We start from the raw sequence: 17701 nt of genomic DNA on the forward strand, positions 1-17701 counted from the left end.
TCAAGGAGCGTGTGATAAACTTTGACCTCTGACTGATGATCAGTGACCTCAGCATTTTTTTTAATCTTTGAACTGTAACTTTGAAATAAAAACATTTGGGAAATAAATAAAGTGGAGAAACAAATTACAGGGAAATAAACGGGTGCTGGACGAAGTACTCCAATTACTGCAGTAAAAGTACAGACAGCAGTGTTTGTACTTTCCAAAGTATATTTTTTTATTGAGTTGTTTTTTTTAAACAATAAAACGGTCAGCTGAAATGTTCATTTCATTTCAATTATTATTATAATAATAATTATAATTTTTTTTTTTACCGGAAGCTGTTTTTTTTTCTTTTTTTGTTATTTTTTGACCGGAAGCTGACTTTTTTTTTCTCTTTTCTAAACCGGAAGCTGAGCTGTCAGTTTTGTTTTGGAAGTTGGCGGTCACGTGAAGTGCCGTCGTCATCAGGAGGAGAGCGGGGCGACATGGCGGCGGAGTCTGTGCCGAAGGTAAAAAAAAACACGAGTTTCTGTTTCCAGCAGCCGGTCTCGGTCCAGGGAGAGCTGGTCGAGGAGCGGCGTCTCTCCGCATGAGGAGCGGGGTCTGTCCGGTTGTAGCTCCGTGTAGCCCCGCGCTGTCCCTCCGGTCCACCGAGCAGCGGTAGCTGCTGTGCTAACTACTGGAGCTACACCGACTTCATCATCGGTTCACAGCGGCAGGAGGAGGAGGAGGAGGCGGCTCGGCGTCAGCCTCCCCTCGGCCTCCTCACGCTGACCGTGCTGCGTCAGTAGGCGGACATGCTAACAGCTAACTTTAGCTTGTTGTTGTTGTTGCCGGGCCTGTGAGCGGTGTCAGCCCGGTCATGAAGCTCCAAACTCCCGTTGGAGAGTTTCACCTCCGCGGCTGAACTCCGGAGCTCCGGCTTGTCAAAGTTAGCTCGACTGCTAACATCTCAAACCCACATAGCAGGTTACAGGGAAGTCTGGGGAACTTCACCCGGCCCCACTTTGTCCCCCTCAGTCCCCCTTCCCAGTTTGTCCCCCTCCGGCCCCACTTTGTCCCCCTCAGTCCCCCTTCCCAGTTTGTCCCCCTCCGGCCCCAGTCTGTCCCCCTCCGGCCCCAGTTTGTCCCCCTCGGCTCCAGTTTGTCCCCCTCCGGCTCCAGTTTGTCCCCCTCCGGCCCCAGTTTGTCCCCCCTCAGTCCCCCTCCCCAGTTTGTCCCCCTCGGCTCCAGTTTGTCCCCCTCCGGCCCCACTTTGTCCCCCCTCAGTCCCCCTCCCCAGTTTGTCCCCCTCGGCCCCAGTTTGTCCCCCTCCGGCCCCAGTTTGTCCCCCTCCGGCTCCAGTTTGTCCCCCTCGGCCCCAGTTTGTCCCCCTCCGGCCCCACTTTGTCCCCCCTCAGTCCCCCTCCCCAGTTTGTCCCCCTCGGCTCCAGTTTGTCCCCCTCGGCCCCAGTTTGTCCCCCTCCGGCCCCAGTTTGTCCCCCTCCGGCCCCAGTTTGTCCCCCTCCGGCCCCAGTTTGTCCCCCTCGGCTCCAGTTTGTCCCCCTCCGGCCCCAGTTTGTCCCCCTCCGGCCCCAGCTCCGGCTGCAGGCTGCTGATAGACCACAAACTGGAGCTGCTCCTCCTGCGTGAGTTTGATATCAGTCACGGAGCTAAAACAGTGAAATGTTGCTTTTTATATTTTTTCACAAACAAAGTAAAGATTCAAACTCAGATGTGAAAACCTCCAGACTGATTTCAGGTTTCTGAATGTCTGACAGACTGTTAACAGCAGGAAGTTCGGTTTCTTCTTAAAGTGCCCAATGATGAGCCGCCAATCAAGAACCGCCAATCACGAGCTTCCAATCAGAAGCCAACTTCACTGTGGTGAAGGTGTTTCTCAGCTGAATGTACTGTCTGTCTCAGGTGTTCGACAGGTGTTCTACAGGTGTTCTACAGGTGTTCGACAGGTGTTCGACAGGTGTTCTACAGGTGTTCTACAGGTGTTCTACAGGTGTACGATGTGTGTCTCGGGTGTCTTACAGGTGTATTATTATAGGCGTCTCTCAGCTGAATTACAGGTGTCTCTCAGCTGACTGTACCGTCTGTCCATCAGGTGATATATGAACACGACGGAGTCTTCATCCATCCGAGCAGCGATGAAGACGACGGCCTCGAGCAGGACTTACTGGTCTCAGGTTCCCTTCGGATCCTCGACAAGGTAAATCAGAACCAGAACTCTCTCAGCTGCTTCTGCCCATTAATCCGATTGTCCGTCTCCGTCGTTGTTCCGTAAGGTGTCAGATCGATTGATTGATTATGGATCGATTCAGCTGCGTGTTCAGACAGTTTGTCAGTCTCTCGGTTCTCCTGGTTCTGTGCAGTAACCCGCTGATGGTGTGTGTGTGTGTGTGTGTGTGTGTGTGTGTGTGTGTGTGTGTGTGTGTGTGTGTGTGTGTGTGTGTGTGTATCAGGACGCTGAGATGGTGGTGGAGTACAGGCCTCTGGAGGACAGCGTGGACCCGTCCAACATGCTGTTTGCTGGAAAGGTTTGTCTCGTCTTGTCTTGTCTGTTGAAACGTGGAACCGCTGAGAACTGAAGTGAGCGTGTGTCCGAGCAGGACTCCAGTTCTGTGGTGGAGTGGGCCCAATGTCCCGGGGACAGGACCCAGTCCCACCAGCTGCTGGAGACCCAGCAGAGCTGCGAGACGGAGTGGGACATGGTGAACGCCGTGTCCTTCAGGAAGAGGCCCTGCACCAACGGAGAAGGTCAGAACTGGTTCTGTAAACAGAGGACATGTTTGGACTTCTGTTTACAATTCATTTTATTAATCCGTTTTTAATTCATTTTATAATAATCCATCTCTGAATGTTCTAGACTGGTGTTTTCCATGCTCTTATTTTGAAAGCTTGCCTGTGTTTCTGAGCCCTGCGTCTCGTCCCTCAGGCTCTCTGAACCACGGCCACGAGAGGAGCCGGTGGGGGTTCTCGTTCAGCGTCGGCGACCTGCGGTCCATCACCGTGAAGGACGAGGGTTGGACCTTCCTGGTCCTCCAGCTGAAGGAGACGTCCACCTGCCCGCCACCGCTGCACTTCCACCAGGGCGGCAGCACAGAGTTCCTGGACAGCCTGCGGAGATTCGCTCTGCTGACAGAGTGAGTACCAACACGTGGAACCTGTAGGAACCAAACATCCTGTTGGAACCAAACATCCTGTTAGAACCAAACATCCTGTAGGAACCAAACATCCTGTTGGAACCAAACATCCTGTTAGAACCAAACATCCTGTTAGAACCAAACATCTTGTAGGAACCAAACATCCTGTAGGAACCAAACATCCTGTTAGAACCAAACATCCTGTTAGAACCAAATATCTTGTAGGAACTAAACATCCTGTTGGAACCAAACATCCTGTTGGAACCAAACATCCTGTTAGAACCAAACATCCTGTTAGAACCAAACATCCTGTAGGAACCAAACATCCTGTAGGAACCTGTTGAATGAGTGAATAAATAAATAATGAATGTGTTGCAGGTCTCCAGATGATGAAACGTGTCTGCTGGTCAGCACTCCGAACAAAGCTCTGTCTCAGTCCTTCGAAAACCTGCTGGACGACAACAACTTCGGCCTCGTCCACGTAAGACCCCTCAGAGATGTCCCGGAGACACACAGAGACACCTCCAGTCACCCCGAGTCCGACTCTCACAGGCAGTTTTGTCTCCTGCAGAAGTTCAAGCGGGACCCGTACGTGACCACGCTGGGCGGCTTCTCCAAGGTCACCAACTACATCTTCGACGCCCTGCGGGGGACCGAGGAGCAGGAGCAGCGCCCCCCGGAGGAGGTGGCCGACCTGCTGGGCGAGGTCATCCCCGGACTGGAGTTCAACCAGCAGGAGGAGCCGGGCTTCGAGGTCATCACCAGGGTGAGCCGGGCGCCGCGTTTCTGCGCATTGATACGAAGCAACATTGACGTGCGCTGACTCGACCTTTGACCCCGTCAGGTCGACCTGGGAGCGAGGCCCCAGGTGAGCCGCAAGGAGCCGGTGTCAGCGGAGGACTGGACCAACCGGCAGGACTCGGAGGGACGGGTGACCAACGTCCCCCAGCTGAAACACGCCATCTTCAAAGGGGCACGTTCAGCTTCCTCACTCGTTCTACTGGGGTTCTACTGGGGTTCTACTGGGGATCTAATAAGGTTCTACTCGGGTTCTACTGTGGTTCCACTGGGGCTCTACTGGGGTTCTACTGAGGCTCTACTGGGTAGAGACCCAGCACATCCAGGTTCAGTCAGTCGTCTCTGAAGCGTGTAGTTTCCTGTCCTCAGTCTTCTGTCGGAGGATCATGTGATGAATGAGACCTGCAGTGGTTCTGGTCTCTGCGTGTTGGTGATCACGCGTGTTGTTGATCACGCGTGTGCTGCCTCTGCAGGGTCTGTGTCACGCCGTGCGGAAGGAGGCCTGGAAGTTCCTGTTGGGGTATTTTGAGTGGAGCAGCACGCTGGAGGAGAGGAAGACGCTGCAGAGAGACAAAACGTACGAACGGCTGCTATGATGCTCTTCAGCTTCCTGTCCATGCGTGTTCTGTAGACCGAACACGTGTTGCTGCCCTCATGTTCGTGTGTGTGTGTGTGTGTGTGTGTGTGTGTGTGTGTGTGTGTGTGTGTGTGTGTGTGTGTGTGTGTGTGTGTGTGTGTGTGTGTGTGTGTGTGTGCAGCGATGAATACTTCAGGATGAAGCTGCAGTGGAAGTCGGTGAGTGAAGAGCAGGAGAGGAGGAACTCCAGACTGAGAGACTACCGCAGTCTGATCGGTGAGACGCACAGTTCAGGTCCAGGAAGTTCTGATCCGACTGCAGAGCTCCAACACAAACATCCTGATGTGAACATGTGAACACGTGAACATCTGAACATGTGAACACGTGAACACTCCCTCTCTGTGTTGACAACCGTCACGTGTGTCCTGTGCTGCTTTCAGAGAAAGACGTGAACCGGACTGACAGAACCAACCGCTTCTATGAAGGCATCGACAACCCGGGCCTGGTTCTGCTGCACGACATCCTCATGACCTACTGCATGTACGACTTCGACCTCGGTGAGCCGGCACACACTCTGATCCGTGTGCTGCAGCACATACATGTAACATGCTGCCACGCTTCAGCCTGTATGAAACGGAATCAACATCTGCACTCGGCTGTAGTCACGGACCAGAACCAGAAAGATCCAGATCTTAAAGGTCCAGAACCTGAAGGATCTGGAGCCTCCATCTTAAAGATCCTGACAGGTCCTGACCGTTTACAGTCTGAGCCCCTAAACAGCAGGTGTAGAGACGTGGGTTCCTGCAGTGGACCTGTTCCTCTGGTTCTGGACTGTCACTGACCCGTCCTCTGTCTCTGTCGTCCAGGTTACGTCCAGGGGATGAGCGACCTGCTGTCTCCGATCCTCTACGTCATGGAGAACGAGGTGGACGCGTTCTGGTGCTTTGTCTCCTTTATGGACCAGATGGTGAGTCCGGTCTTTGGTCCGGTTCTGAACCTCCGGAGGCCTCCGTGTTGGTTTTCGTCATTAACCACCACAGAAGAAGAAGAACTTCCTGCAGGTGTTTCTTGTCAAATCTGTCACACAGGAAGCTCATTCAGTGTGTCTGTCTCTGTGCTGCAGCACCAGAACTTTGAGGAGCAGATGCAGGGGATGAAGACTCAGCTGATCCAGCTCAGTACCCTGCTCAGACTCCTGGATCTGGCCTTCTGGAACTACCTGGGTACGGTGGTTGTCATGTCAACGCGGCGCCCGTCCACGTCCCCGGAGACCCTGAATATTAAAGCGTCCTCTGTGTTTGTCCCCCAGAGTCTCAGGATTCGGGTTACCTGTACTTCTGTTTCCGCTGGTTACTGATCCGGTTCAAGAGGGAGCTCAGCTTCCAGGACGTCCTGCGTCTCTGGGAGGTCGGTGTCCGTCCTTCTACCTCTGTCTGTTGTCCTCAGGTGGACGTGTCCCCTGGAACCCTGTAGAGTTAATCTCCCTCTGTGTCTGTGGACCTCAGGTGATGTGGACCGGGCTTCCCTGCCAGAACTTCCACCTGCTGGTCTGCTGTGCCATCCTGGACTCTGAGAAGCAGAAGATCATGGAGGAGAACTACGGCTTCAACGAGATCCTCAAGGTACCCGCAGCTGACGTCACGTTGTTGGTTGTTTTCTTGTTGTTTGTTTACAGCCTGTTGTTTGTTTAGAAGTTAAACGGAGTCTGTTTGTTTTGAAGCACATCAACGAGCTCTCAATGAAACTGGACATCGAGGAGATTCTTCAGAAATCAGAAGGAATCTGTCTGCAAGTCCGGAACTGTAAGGTACGTGTGTGTGTGTGTGTGTGTGTGTGTGTGTGTGTGTGTGTGTGTGTGTGTGTGTGTGTGTGTGTGTGTGTGTGTGTGTGTGTGTGTGTGTGTGTGTGTGTGTGTGTGTGTGTGTGTGTGTGTGTGTGTGTGTGTGTGTGTGTGTGTGTGTGTGTGTGTGTGTCAGGGACAGCGTCTGTAGATCCATCACGTCTCCTCCAATCATCTCTTGTCCTCCTCAGGACCTTCCTCGCTCCGTCAGCAACATCCTGGGCTTCGACTCGGAGCTCCGCGGCTCCGACCCGACAGACTGCGGCTCTGCTGCGGCTCCCGGCCCGGTTCAGCGGGACGCCTGCTCCAACGGACATTTGAGAGAAACCAGCTCTCAGCACAGCTGCAAAGTTGCCTTCATATCATAATGACCAGCAGGGACTGACGGGGGACGTCAGCTGGACGCCACGTCGTCCACCGGAAGACAGAAGAGGAAGAAAATGTAAAAAGATTATTGAGAATCTTATTTTTGTAATTTCTTGTACCATGTTTGTGTCTCTGATTGACGCAGGTGTTCCTCCAGATGTTTTCTACTCAGACAGGTGAGCAGCAGGCAGGTGTGTAACCTAGCACCTGCTCTGTGACTCAGCCACACACATGGAACACGTATGTTCAGACTCAGAGGGACTCCACTTCCTGTTTCTATCATCATCGACTGAGGTCCTTTCACAATAAACCTCCAGAGGGACACAGTTCAGAAGCTGCCTGAGAATCTGTCTGATTTTACGTCTCCTTCGAGTATCACAGTGATCCGGTGACAGTCGTCTGATTACCCATGATGCACTGCAGACAGGAGCTGCTCACACATACTTCTGCTGCTGTCAATCATTAGTTTCATCATCCATGATATAATCTGCTTATGTTCCTGACTCGTTGTTTTGTGCTCAGATAGTTCAGCCTGAAACCGAAACATTTATTTAATTGTCAGAAACGATGAAGACGAGGAGCAGATCTTCGTCCTGGAGAGGCAGCGAACAAGCCGGATTAACACGTTAACGTGCAGCTGTTCAGTTCACAGATCATCTGACGGCTTTAAATTCAATCTGATTTAAATGAAATGAAATCGGAATGAAGTCCTGAACTCACATTTATATTCAACAGAACAAAGTTTTGGGATCAGCACTGGAATTTACAGCTTTTATTTTGTGGTTTGTAATACCCCGCCCACTGTCTCTTGATTGGCTGATTTAATCAATAAAGGAAGTGTTGCAGCTCTCCTGATGCCTTCAGTGTCTCCGTGTTGGGTCTCTGAGGTCATTGAATGTCACATTGGTCCCTAAACGCACCATCTTCATCAGTGATCCAACGTCACACTGGTCCCTGAACGCACCACCGTGAGATGAGTTAAATAAAAAGTGATGAAGAGGATTCATGAATGTGTATAAAATGTCACTGCTCTTCCAAATGTCACTTCAGCTGCTTTCATGTGAGATGGACGCCCCGTCCCCCACCATCCCCCCGTCCCTTTGATGGGAGACATTTGGCGGAGGAGACGGAGGAAGGTATCACCTGCGATCTGCTCATAAAGCTGCATCAGAGAGAACAAAGACGTCTCAGTCCTCCCGCCGCCCGCCGCCTCTTTCATTTCCTGTTCAGCAGGAAATTGTCTCGCTCACAGCTGATAGCAGCCACCGCTTATCAGCTGTCCATCAGCCATCTGTCAGCGTCTGTCCTTCAGGGTGTTATTGAAGAGGTGGCTTTGTGTGTTCCACCTGCTGACGTCACAGATTAAAGACAGACGAGGACAAAAGTCCAACATGGAGACACATTCAGACAAGTTAAAGAGGACAGGAAGCTGTGGACAGGAAGCTGTGGACTGGAAGCTGAGCACGGGAAGCTGAGGACGGGAAGCTGAGGACAGGAAGCCGTTTCCCCATGTTTCCGGTCTTTATGCTAAGCTAACTATCTGTCTCACAGCAGCAGGTGGACGACACACATCAGCTGTATTGATGATGTCACAGTAATCAATACGATATTAGAATCAATAATACAACACCAGAGGCCTCTTGAGGGGGCGGAAGCCCCGCCCACCTATATAGAAAACCTGCCTGCACCCTGGACCTGTCAATCAAAGAGCCCCCCCACCACAAAACATACCTGTGTTTCAGTAATGGAGGACCATCAGACTTTATCTAATGAAACTCTGATGACTTGATGCTTTTTCAAAGGGAGTATACGGACTCCTCCTCCTCCTCCTCCTCCTCCTCCTCCTCCTCCTCCTCCGCCCCCGGTGGTCCTCGGTGGTGTTCTAGCGTCAGACTTCAGGACTACATCTGTTTGTGTGTGGAGGTGCAGCTCCACCGGCAGAGCTGTGTGGGCGGAGCCTCCCCCTCCTCCCTCTTCCCCCCCTGTGAGTATTTAAGGTGGAGGCGGGCTGCGTCGACCCACAGCTCCCCGACCGCCTCCTCCTCCACCTCCTCCACCTCCTCCAGCAGCAGCAGCAGAGAGTCAGGCTGGAGCCCTGGTACTCCTACACCCACTGGTTCCCCATGGCCTCGGCCCACGTGATGAAGGACGGGCCGGACCCGGCGCCGGTGCCGAGGATGCAGCCGGCCATGATGATGTTCTCCTCCAAGTACTGGTCCCGGAGGGGAATGTCACTGGACTCGGCCATGTTCGACCACCAGCACCAGCAGCAGCGCCACACCGGGGGACAGATGGTGAGAGGCAGAACTCTTCATCATACTCTTTATACTCCTCATCTTCATCTCCCTCATCCTCCTCGTTATACTCTTTATCCTTATCGTCATCCTCCTCATCATCTTCCTCATACTCTTCTTTATCTTCATCCTCCTCATCATCTTCCTCATCCTCTTTATCTTCATCCTCCTCATCATCCTCCTCATCCTCCTCTTTATACTCTTTATCCTCATCGTTATCCTCCTCATCCTCTTCTTTATCTTCATCCTCCTCCTCATCTTCCTCATCCTCCTCATCATCCTCCTCTTTATACTCTTTATCCTCATCCTCCTCATCCTCCTCTTTATCTTCATCCTCCTCATCATCTTCCTCATCCTCCTCTTTATCTTCATCCTTTTCTTTATCTTCATCCTCTTTCTCTTCATCCTCGTGTTCATCATATTCTTCATCCTCTTCATCTTCTTCATCTTTATCCTCCTCGTCACCCTCCTCATCTTTCATCCTCTTCATCCTCCTCCTCTTCCTCTCAGCCAGGTATTGTTTCATCTTTTGTTCTTTTTCAAGTTTTATATTCAGACAGTTATTTTTCTTATTCAGTGAATTTTACCATCAGTTGAGTTTCACAGTAACTGAGTACAAGTACTTGAGTACTTGAAGTAGTTCCCTGAAGTACTCGAGTACTTCAAGTAGTTCCCTAAAGTACTTAAGTACGTCAAGTAGTTCCCTGAAGTACTCCAGTACTCAACTGAGACGCTGCAGGATGAAACGAACAGAAAGTTTTTCGGAGTCATGAATCTTTTCTGTTCCTTAAATAAACGATCGATCGGTTGATGATCATTAATAAAACGGATCAATACTGACAGAAGTCATCATGTGATCGTCAAACTGTTTCAGCTCTGAACTGATGGGTAAAGTTTTCCCTGACTGAAGCTTCACAGGAGGTGTTTGCCTTCCAGTCCTTTCTCAGGGCACGACATCCCTGCGCTCAGACTGTCAGGATCATCTGTAAGGACTCGTGTTCACTCACTGATATAATAACATGGATCTGAAGCTGAACAATGAAACGTGACGTTATTGATCTCTAATCGATTGTTATACGGAGACACGTAATCAAATGTTAGACATCTGTATGAATACATCCTGAACATTAATTAAATTATTATAATATCCAGAGGAACAGATGTGAGGAGAATCTGCTGTTTGTGCTCATCGTCTGTTCTTTGTTCTGAGAGGCTGCAGCTGTACACCCATCTGTCACGAAGCTCCGCCCACCACGCCGACGCTGCCCTCCGATGTAACTTCTGCTTGGTTTTTATTTCCAGAACCGTTTTGTTGACATTTAAATCACCTTTTCTTTTTTGCCTGTGTTGTTGTGAACTGTCATCGTGTTGTTGTTGTTTTTGTTGTTGTTGTTGTTGTCAGTCGAGGCGTCCATCCTTCTGTCCCATCAATGAGACGCCGGACAAAGAGAGCGCAGAGGATTCTGGGAAAACAGCGGTGGTGTTTTCTCTGAAGAATGAGGTCGGCTGTCTGGTCAAAGCTCTCAGACTCTTCCAGGTCAGAAAATACTCTGATCCACTTGATTCGGCTCTTCATTTATTACAGGGTTGTTGTTGTTTTTTGTTTCTTAACTTTCTTCTCTTCCTCCTCCTCTTCCTTCTCCTCTTCCTCCTCCTCTTCCTCCTCCACTTCCTCCCGCAGGAGAAGCGGGTGAACCTCAACCACATTGAGTCTCGGATGTCAAAGCGAATTCCTAATGAGGTGGAGATCTTTGCGGACTGCAGCTGCAGCAAGAAGGAATTCAATGAGCTGCTGCAGCACCTCAAAGACCACGTCAACATCGTGTCCTTCAACACACCTGCACATGTCTGGTCTGCCGAAGCAGGTACAAACAGGCTTTATAAACACCTACCAACATGCTTTATAAACTCCTACCAACATGCTTTATAAACTCCTACCAACATGCTTTATAAACTCCTACCAATAGGCTTTATAAACTCCTACCAATAGGCTTTATAAACACCTACCAACATGCTTTATAAACACCTACCAACAGGCTTTATAAACACCTACCAACATGCTTTATAAACTCCTACCAATAGGCTTTATAAACACCTACCAACATGCTTTATAAACACCTACCAACAGGCTTTATAAACACCTACCAACATGCTTTATAAACTCCTACCAACATGCTTTATAAACACCTACCAACAGGCTTTATAAACACCTACCAACATGCTTTATAAACACCTACCAATAGGCTTTATAAACTCCTACCAATAGGCTTTATAAACTCCTACCAACAGGCTTTATAAACACCTACCAACATGCTTTATAAACTCCTACCAATAGGCTTTATAAACACCTACCAACATGCTTTATAAACTCCTACCAATAGGCTTTATAAACACCTGCTTTATAAACACCTACCAACATGCTTTATAAAACCAATAGGCTTTATAAACACCTACCAACATGCTTTATAAACACCTACCAACAGGCTTTATAAACACCTACCAACATGCTTTATAAACTCCTACCAACATGCTTTATAAACACCTACCAACCAGGCTTTATATACCAATAGGCTTTATAAACCTACCAACAGGCTTTATAAACACCTACCAACATAGGCTTTATAAACACCTACCAACATGCTTTATACCAATAGGCTTTATAAACACCTACCAACAGGCTACCAACATGCAACAATAGGCTTTATAAACACCTACCAACATGCTTTATAAACTCCTACCAATAGGCTTTATAAACACCTACCAACAGGCTTTATACCTACCAACATGCTTTATAAACTCCTACCAATAGGCTTTATAAACACCTACCAACATGCTTTATAAACTCCTACCAATAGGCTTTATAAACACCTACCAACAGGCTTTATAAACACCTACCAACATGCTTTATAAACTCCTACCAATAGGCTTTATAAACTCCTACCAACATGCTTTATAAACTCCTACCAATAGGCTTTATAAACTCCTACCAATAGGCTTTATAAACTCCTACCAACAGGCTTTATAAACACCTACCAACATGCTTTATAAACTCCTACCAACAGGCTTTATAAACACCTACCAACATGCTTTATAAACTCCTACCAACAGGCTTTATAAACTCCTACCAACACAGGTTATATGCAGCTATAAACATGTCAGATATGAACATATTTTCTATAAACACGTCAGAGTTTGTGTCAGCTGTCTGTGATCTTGTGTTTCTTGAGACGGAGAGGACGTGCCCTGGTTCCCCATGAAGATCTCCGAGTTAGATCAGTGTTCTCACCGGGTGTTGATGTACGGATCCGAGCTGGACGCAGATCATCCCGTAAGTTTCATATCTGATTTACATTTCACACCCTAAACCCACTCAGCGCAAACATCTTTGTTTACGATGTTTTTTTTAACATTTGTTTTTCTTGTATTCAGTCAGGTTTTACGGTGTTTTGTTATGAAATATACTCCACATACTTTCACACCTACGATCTGTTACCAGAGGTCACAAGAACGTGTGGAAGTTGATGGTGTTAATGGATAACTCTGAATAACTCCTGATGAAGGTTATTGATCCTCCTGCTCCGTGTGCTTCCGTCCTGTCAGGGATTCAAAGATAATGTTTACCGCCAGCGCAGGGAATACTTTGTGGAAGTGGCCATGAATTATAAATTGTAAGTTTCCCTGTGTTTCCTCACGTGTGCCTTTTTCGATGAAACCTGTTTGTTTGTGAGAGCAGACCTTTGTTCCTTGATCCGTCTCCTCCCCAGCGGGCAGCCCATCCCTCGAATCGAGTACACCCCTGAGGAGGTGAGGACGTGGGGGGTGGTGTTCAGAGAGCTGACTCAGCTGTACCCGACTCACGCCTGCAGAGAGTACCTGAAGAACCTGCCGCTGCTCAACAAACACTGTGGCTACCGTGAGGACAACATCCCCCAGCTGGAGGACGTCTCTCTGTTCCTCAGAGGTAACTCCGACTTCCTGGGACTTCTTGTTTTACTTCCTGTGTGACTTCTTTTGACTTCCTGTCTTACTTCCTGTGTTTCAGAGCGTTCTGGTTTCACCGTGCGACCAGTCGCTGGTTATCTGTCTCCCAGAGATTTCCTGGCCGGTTTGGCCTACAGAGTGTTTAACTGCACTCAATATGTTCGTCACAGCACCGACCCGCTCTACACCCCAGAACCGTGAGTACCTCCACCTCTGGTGCTGCTGCCTCAGCGTTCTGAAGGTTCTGGATCAGCAGATCCATCTCACGTTCATATTAAACTGCTGCTGTTTCCTCTCAGTGATACGTGTCACGAGCTGCTGGGTCACGTTCCTCTGCTGGCCGATACGAAGTTCGCCCAGTTCTCCCAGGAGATCGGCCTGGCGTCGCTGGGAGCGTCCGACGAAGACGTTCAGAAACTGGCCACGGTGAGTGTTGCACGACACACACTCAGCAACAGGTGTGAACAGAACACTTGTAAATAAGTGTGAACAGGTAAGAACAGGTATAAACAGGTGTGAACGGGGCTGAACGCGGCCTAATTTGTGTGTTTTGTGTGTTTCAGTGTTATTTCTTCACTATTGAGTTCGGACTCTGCAAACAGGACGGTCAGCTCCGAGCATACGGAGCCGGTTTACTGTCATCTATTGGAGAACTGAGGGTAACACACACACACACACACACACACACACACACACACACACACACACACACACACACACACACACACACACACACACACACACACACACACACACACACACACACACACACACACACACATTCAATAAATCCATTAATAATTAAATCTGCCTTTGAAGCTTCGAAAATCAATGGCTTGATGAGCTGCTCGTTAATTGATTGATGGATTATCCGGTGTGCTTTTTTCCCAGCATGCCCTGTCCGATCAGGCCTGCGTGCGGACATTCGATCCGAGGACGACGTGTAAGCAGGAGTGTCTCATCACCACCTTCCAGGAGGTTTACTTCGTGTCAGAGAGCTTCGAGGAGGCCAAAGAGAAGATGAGGTGAACAACTTTACTTTCAGGTTTGAATTCAACACCACAAAGATCTTTTATTGAAACACGATGTCCTGTCAGAACATGAATCCTCCAAATGTGCTCTTATTTTGAAATTCAATATTTTATCGTGACAGTTGAACCTCCAATCTGCTCCCAGCTTTTAAACTTAAAGCCAAATTTCCCAAAGTGAAATCCCAGTTTCCTCCTCGGCGTGTTCTTCTGCGTCACTTCCTGTTTCATGACTCCTCCCCCTCTCCGACAGGGAGTTTGCGAGGTTGATAAAGAGGCCGTTCTCGGTGTACTACAACCCGTACACGCAGAGCATCGACCTGCTGAAGGACACGCGCAGCATCGAGGACGTGGTGCAGGACCTGCGCAGCGACCTCACCACCGTCTGCGACGCGTTGGGGAAGATGAACACCTACATGGGCATCTGAAGCCGACGCCCACTTTTACCTGTGAGCTCTGATTGGTTGAATCGCTTCCACAGTTCTGAGCAACATGAATGTTCTCCTTTATTTACCATCTGTTACCTGATCAATGCTTCATCAATCGTTTCCTTCATCGATCATCTGTAAACAATCTGTCTGAAGGTAGGCGGAGCCAGAGGAGTTTAAAGACAGGTCACATGACTCCGTGCAGAGCCGTCTGCACACCTGACAAACAACTTCCAGAAACATGTCAGTCCGACTCTGTCTCCTAGCAACTGACCTGGACCACATCCAGACCCAGAACCACATTCAGTCCCTGTCTGTGGATCAGAGATGGTGGTTCTGGTTCTGGTTCTGGTTCTGGTTCTGGTTCTGGTTCAGAGTGGACTCTGGACATCCTGCAGATCAAATCAGTTTTACAGAACAAACACAGCAGCAGATAAAATTCATTTAAATCAAGTTAAACTCCAAATAAAGTTCCTTCACTTTGAATCCCACAATGCACTGGGACATGAATCATGTTCCATAGAACACACACACACACACACACACACACACACACACACACACACACACACACACACACACACACACACACACACACACACACACACACACACACACACACACACACACACACACACAGACGAGGGTGATCGAGCCACACATCCTCCTGCAGGTTGTTTTGAGTGACAGGTTCAGTGCTGACAGGTTGACCTTTGACCTTCAACACGAACACGCCCAGGTCATCTTTCAGCAGACGAACAAATGATGCTGGATTTTATTTGATTGATTGATTTATTGACTCTGAAACATGTGAGCTGCGTGTTTCTGCTTCTGTTCACGTGTGTAAATGATGAAGCATTAAAATCTGTGTTGGTCGTGCAGCACTTCCTGTGTTCACTTCTTTGTCTTCCTGAGATGTCTCGGAGCTGATTTATGAACCATAGTGACGCATCATGTTTATTAAAGATCTTCGTGTTTGTCAGAGACGTTTCTGAGCCCAAACAGGAAAACTGAACATCAATCAAACCTGGAGACTCCACTTTTCACTGGACAGGACCTGCAGCCATCAGAAGGTGAGTTCGGAGTAAAAGTATGAAGTCACATTACATGAAAATACTCAAAGTACAAATACCTCATGTGTACTCGAGTAAATCAGCACCTGCAGTTTTATTCACTGTAGTTTTTAATTTTACAAAACTCCTTTTCCGTATAAAACATCGTGAACAGAAGCTTTGCTGAAAGAATTACATCATGAAGTCCCTTTTCAAAATAAAACTGACTTTATTGCCAAAAAAATTCATAATTTCCAGTAATCAAGGCTCCGCCCCCTTCTGCTATTAGCTAACCACATCAACAGGAAGTGACGGGGTTTGTGGGAAATGTGGTCGTATGATGGAAATGAGGAACATGTTAAACGTTTTTTCCACTTCCAGCTGCAAGAAACTGAACTTTGTTTTAGTGTTAAATGAATGTGATTTAAAAAAGCATTTAAAGCTCTTATTTTGACAGCTTTGTATTATATATTAGTCATTTAAGTTCAAATATTTCAGCAGGTTTATTATCACAGGAAGTCAGCACATTTTAGTATTTAGCAAGGACATAAAAAAAAAAGATCTAAATTCTTGTCCTCAGCTGGTAGTTTGTTTCTCATTTCTGCAATTTTACTGCAAAAAAATAAAAATCATAAATACTTTTAACACAATAATCCTGAAAAGACACTGAACTCCTGGATGCACTGAAATATGTCATCAGTTTATTCCCTTCAACGCTCCCTCCACCCACCGCAGAAGCTCCGCCTCCTTCCTGCCCCGCCCACCTCACCTGCAGCCACTCTCTGATCAGCAGATCACAAAGTGTTCGTCCGTCTGTTGCTGTAAACACGGGATGTAAATAATGTCATAAAAGCGTCATTCGTTCGCCAACAACGAGTGCTTCCCGATGCTGTGTTGCCGCGGCAGCAGACGAGTTCAAGTTCAGGAGCTGTGACAGTTTGATTTACTGGAAAATATCTACTTTATTCTCAACATTAAAAAAAAAGAAGAAAAGTTCCTCCTTCTTCATGTCAGGTCGAATATCTCGATGACCTCCACGCGTCCGTCCTCCATCACCGTCTCCTGCAGCCGAGGTCGAGTCAGCCGCGTCCACAGCTGCTGCTTCAGTTCCAGGACCTGACACACGTAGTCCTGCAACGACCAATCAGAGCGGTCAGACGTGACGAAAAAAAACGCCGAGCTCGGCTCATCGCGAGCGTCTCACCGAGGGTTTGGACGAAGACAGAGCGGCGAGGACGGACGGCTGCAACACCGAGCTGTAGACGGCTCGGTACTGCTCCACGCTCAGACCGTGGATCAGAACGCCGTCCTCCGAGGGCCCGTCCTCTCCTCCGGGTCCGTCCGTCCCACGTCTCCTCTGTGGGACACGAACACAACACGTCTCTGCTTCACATCTTTTAATTGGACGGAGGATCCGTCTCCAAAAAACTCTTCACATTTCAAAGAGGATGTTCCTGTTTCTGTGAGACCACAGTGTCATCTGCAAACGTAGAGTGGCTGCGGTGCATTGTGGGTAATGTAGGCAGCAGGTTTATCTTTGATTTTCTGTCCATTGTGAGTCTGATATTTCTCCACGTAAATTCCAGTTCACTCGTTGTGAATATCGACTGATTAGATTAGATTCACGTCTTTGGATGTTTAACTGACCTGCTGTTAAAACAACTAAAAAACACAAGATAAATGATGTTTGATTAGAAGTTCCCATTTTAAATAAATTAATTTATGTTTCCAGGAATAACAGAGAGTAAAATAACACGAAGGAACTCTGAAAAAAAAATGATGTTAGGATTTTTTTAAACTGTCCTCAAGTGAATCTGCAGGACTGAAGTGATGAAGATGAAGATGATGAAGATGATAATGATGATGATGATGATGATCTGACCTGAGCTGCGCAGGACTTCGGTTGGAGGCGGCAGGCGGCTGCGGAAGTCGAGGACTCGCCACCCGGCTGCTGAAAACTGAGCGTATTTTTCTGTGAAGAGAAACGATCATAAAGTTTGAACAGAACCCGACCTGCAGAGATCGGTTTGGATCAGTACCGATCAGTACCGATCCATACTTATCAATACTGATCGGCCTGTGCACGGGCTGCTTCTGTCCACCCGGTGGTGCTCCTGCAGACACGTCTCAGCGCGTTGTTCCCTTCCACCACCAGGTGTCGCCAGCATGCACATTATTTCAATATTGCTGGAGGATGATTGACAGCTCGATAAAACCTACA

General features: G+C 48.4%; 2 protein-coding genes across 4 annotated transcripts; both read left to right on the forward strand.

Annotated features, from left to right (window-relative positions):
• The first annotated feature begins 423 nt into the window (after positions 1-423).
• Positions 424-7561, forward strand: tbc1d15 (TBC1 domain family, member 15). 2 transcript variants are annotated; one of them, XM_069716866.1, is made up of 17 exons: positions 424-491; positions 2078-2182; positions 2436-2510; positions 2583-2730; positions 2909-3116; positions 3495-3597; positions 3688-3882; positions 3961-4089; positions 4388-4491; positions 4673-4767; positions 4932-5048; positions 5358-5458; positions 5615-5714; positions 5801-5898; positions 5997-6113; positions 6212-6298; positions 6523-7561. In XM_069716866.1, the coding sequence occupies exons 1-17, from the start codon at positions 468-470 to the stop codon at positions 6697-6699; spliced, it is 1983 nt and encodes a 660-aa protein (XP_069572967.1). In that variant the 5' UTR covers positions 424-467; the 3' UTR covers positions 6700-7561. The 2 variants fall into 2 exon arrangements, with proteins under 2 accessions (XP_069572967.1, XP_069572968.1); XM_069716867.1 differs by lacking the exon at positions 424-491 and adding an exon at positions 1054-1887 and having other exon boundaries at positions 1943-2182.
• Positions 7562-8755: 1194 nt separating this feature from the next.
• tph2 (tryptophan hydroxylase 2 (tryptophan 5-monooxygenase)) lies at positions 8756-14777 on the forward strand. 2 transcript variants are annotated; one of them, XM_069716927.1, is made up of 11 exons: positions 8756-8991; positions 10394-10528; positions 10673-10856; positions 12219-12319; positions 12592-12659; positions 12756-12952; positions 13034-13169; positions 13272-13398; positions 13536-13631; positions 13864-13997; positions 14254-14777. In XM_069716927.1, exons 1-11 carry the CDS (start codon positions 8821-8823, stop codon positions 14426-14428), a joined length of 1524 nt encoding a protein of 507 aa, XP_069573028.1. In that variant the 5' UTR covers positions 8756-8820; the 3' UTR covers positions 14429-14777. The 2 variants fall into 2 exon arrangements, with proteins under 2 accessions (XP_069573028.1, XP_069573029.1); XM_069716928.1 differs by having other exon boundaries at positions 13864-14017; positions 14254-14330.
• Positions 14778-17701: the final 2924 nt, after the last annotated feature.

The sequence above is a fragment of the Brachyistius frenatus genome, unplaced genomic scaffold (genome assembly GCF_029030835.1).
Source record: "Brachyistius frenatus isolate BFR_SWC_R1_liver_20210118 unplaced genomic scaffold, ASM2903083v1 Contig_164, whole genome shotgun sequence".
In the NCBI taxonomy this organism is placed as follows: domain Eukaryota; kingdom Metazoa; phylum Chordata; class Actinopteri; family Embiotocidae; genus Brachyistius; species Brachyistius frenatus.

Excerpts from the sequence above, each read along its gene's own strand:
- tbc1d15 (XM_069716866.1), top strand. The coding sequence starts at position 468 with ATGGCGGCGGAGTCTGTGCCGAAG. Across the intron at positions 4,768-4,931 it reads AGACTACCGCAGTCTGATCG|AGAAAGACGTGAACCGGACT; the intron begins GTGAGACGCACA and ends TGCTGCTTTCAG. Across the intron at positions 6,299-6,522 it reads TGCAAGTCCGGAACTGTAAG|GACCTTCCTCGCTCCGTCAG; the intron begins GTACGTGTGTGT and ends TGTCCTCCTCAG.
- tph2 (XM_069716927.1), top strand. The coding sequence starts at position 8,821 with ATGGCCTCGGCCCACGTGATGAAGGACGGGCCGGACCCGGCGCCGGTG. Across the intron at positions 10,857-12,218 it reads TGTCTGGTCTGCCGAAGCAG|ACGGAGAGGACGTGCCCTGG; the intron begins GTACAAACAGGC and ends GTGTTTCTTGAG. Across the intron at positions 13,632-13,863 it reads CATCTATTGGAGAACTGAGG|CATGCCCTGTCCGATCAGGC; the intron begins GTAACACACACA and ends CTTTTTTCCCAG.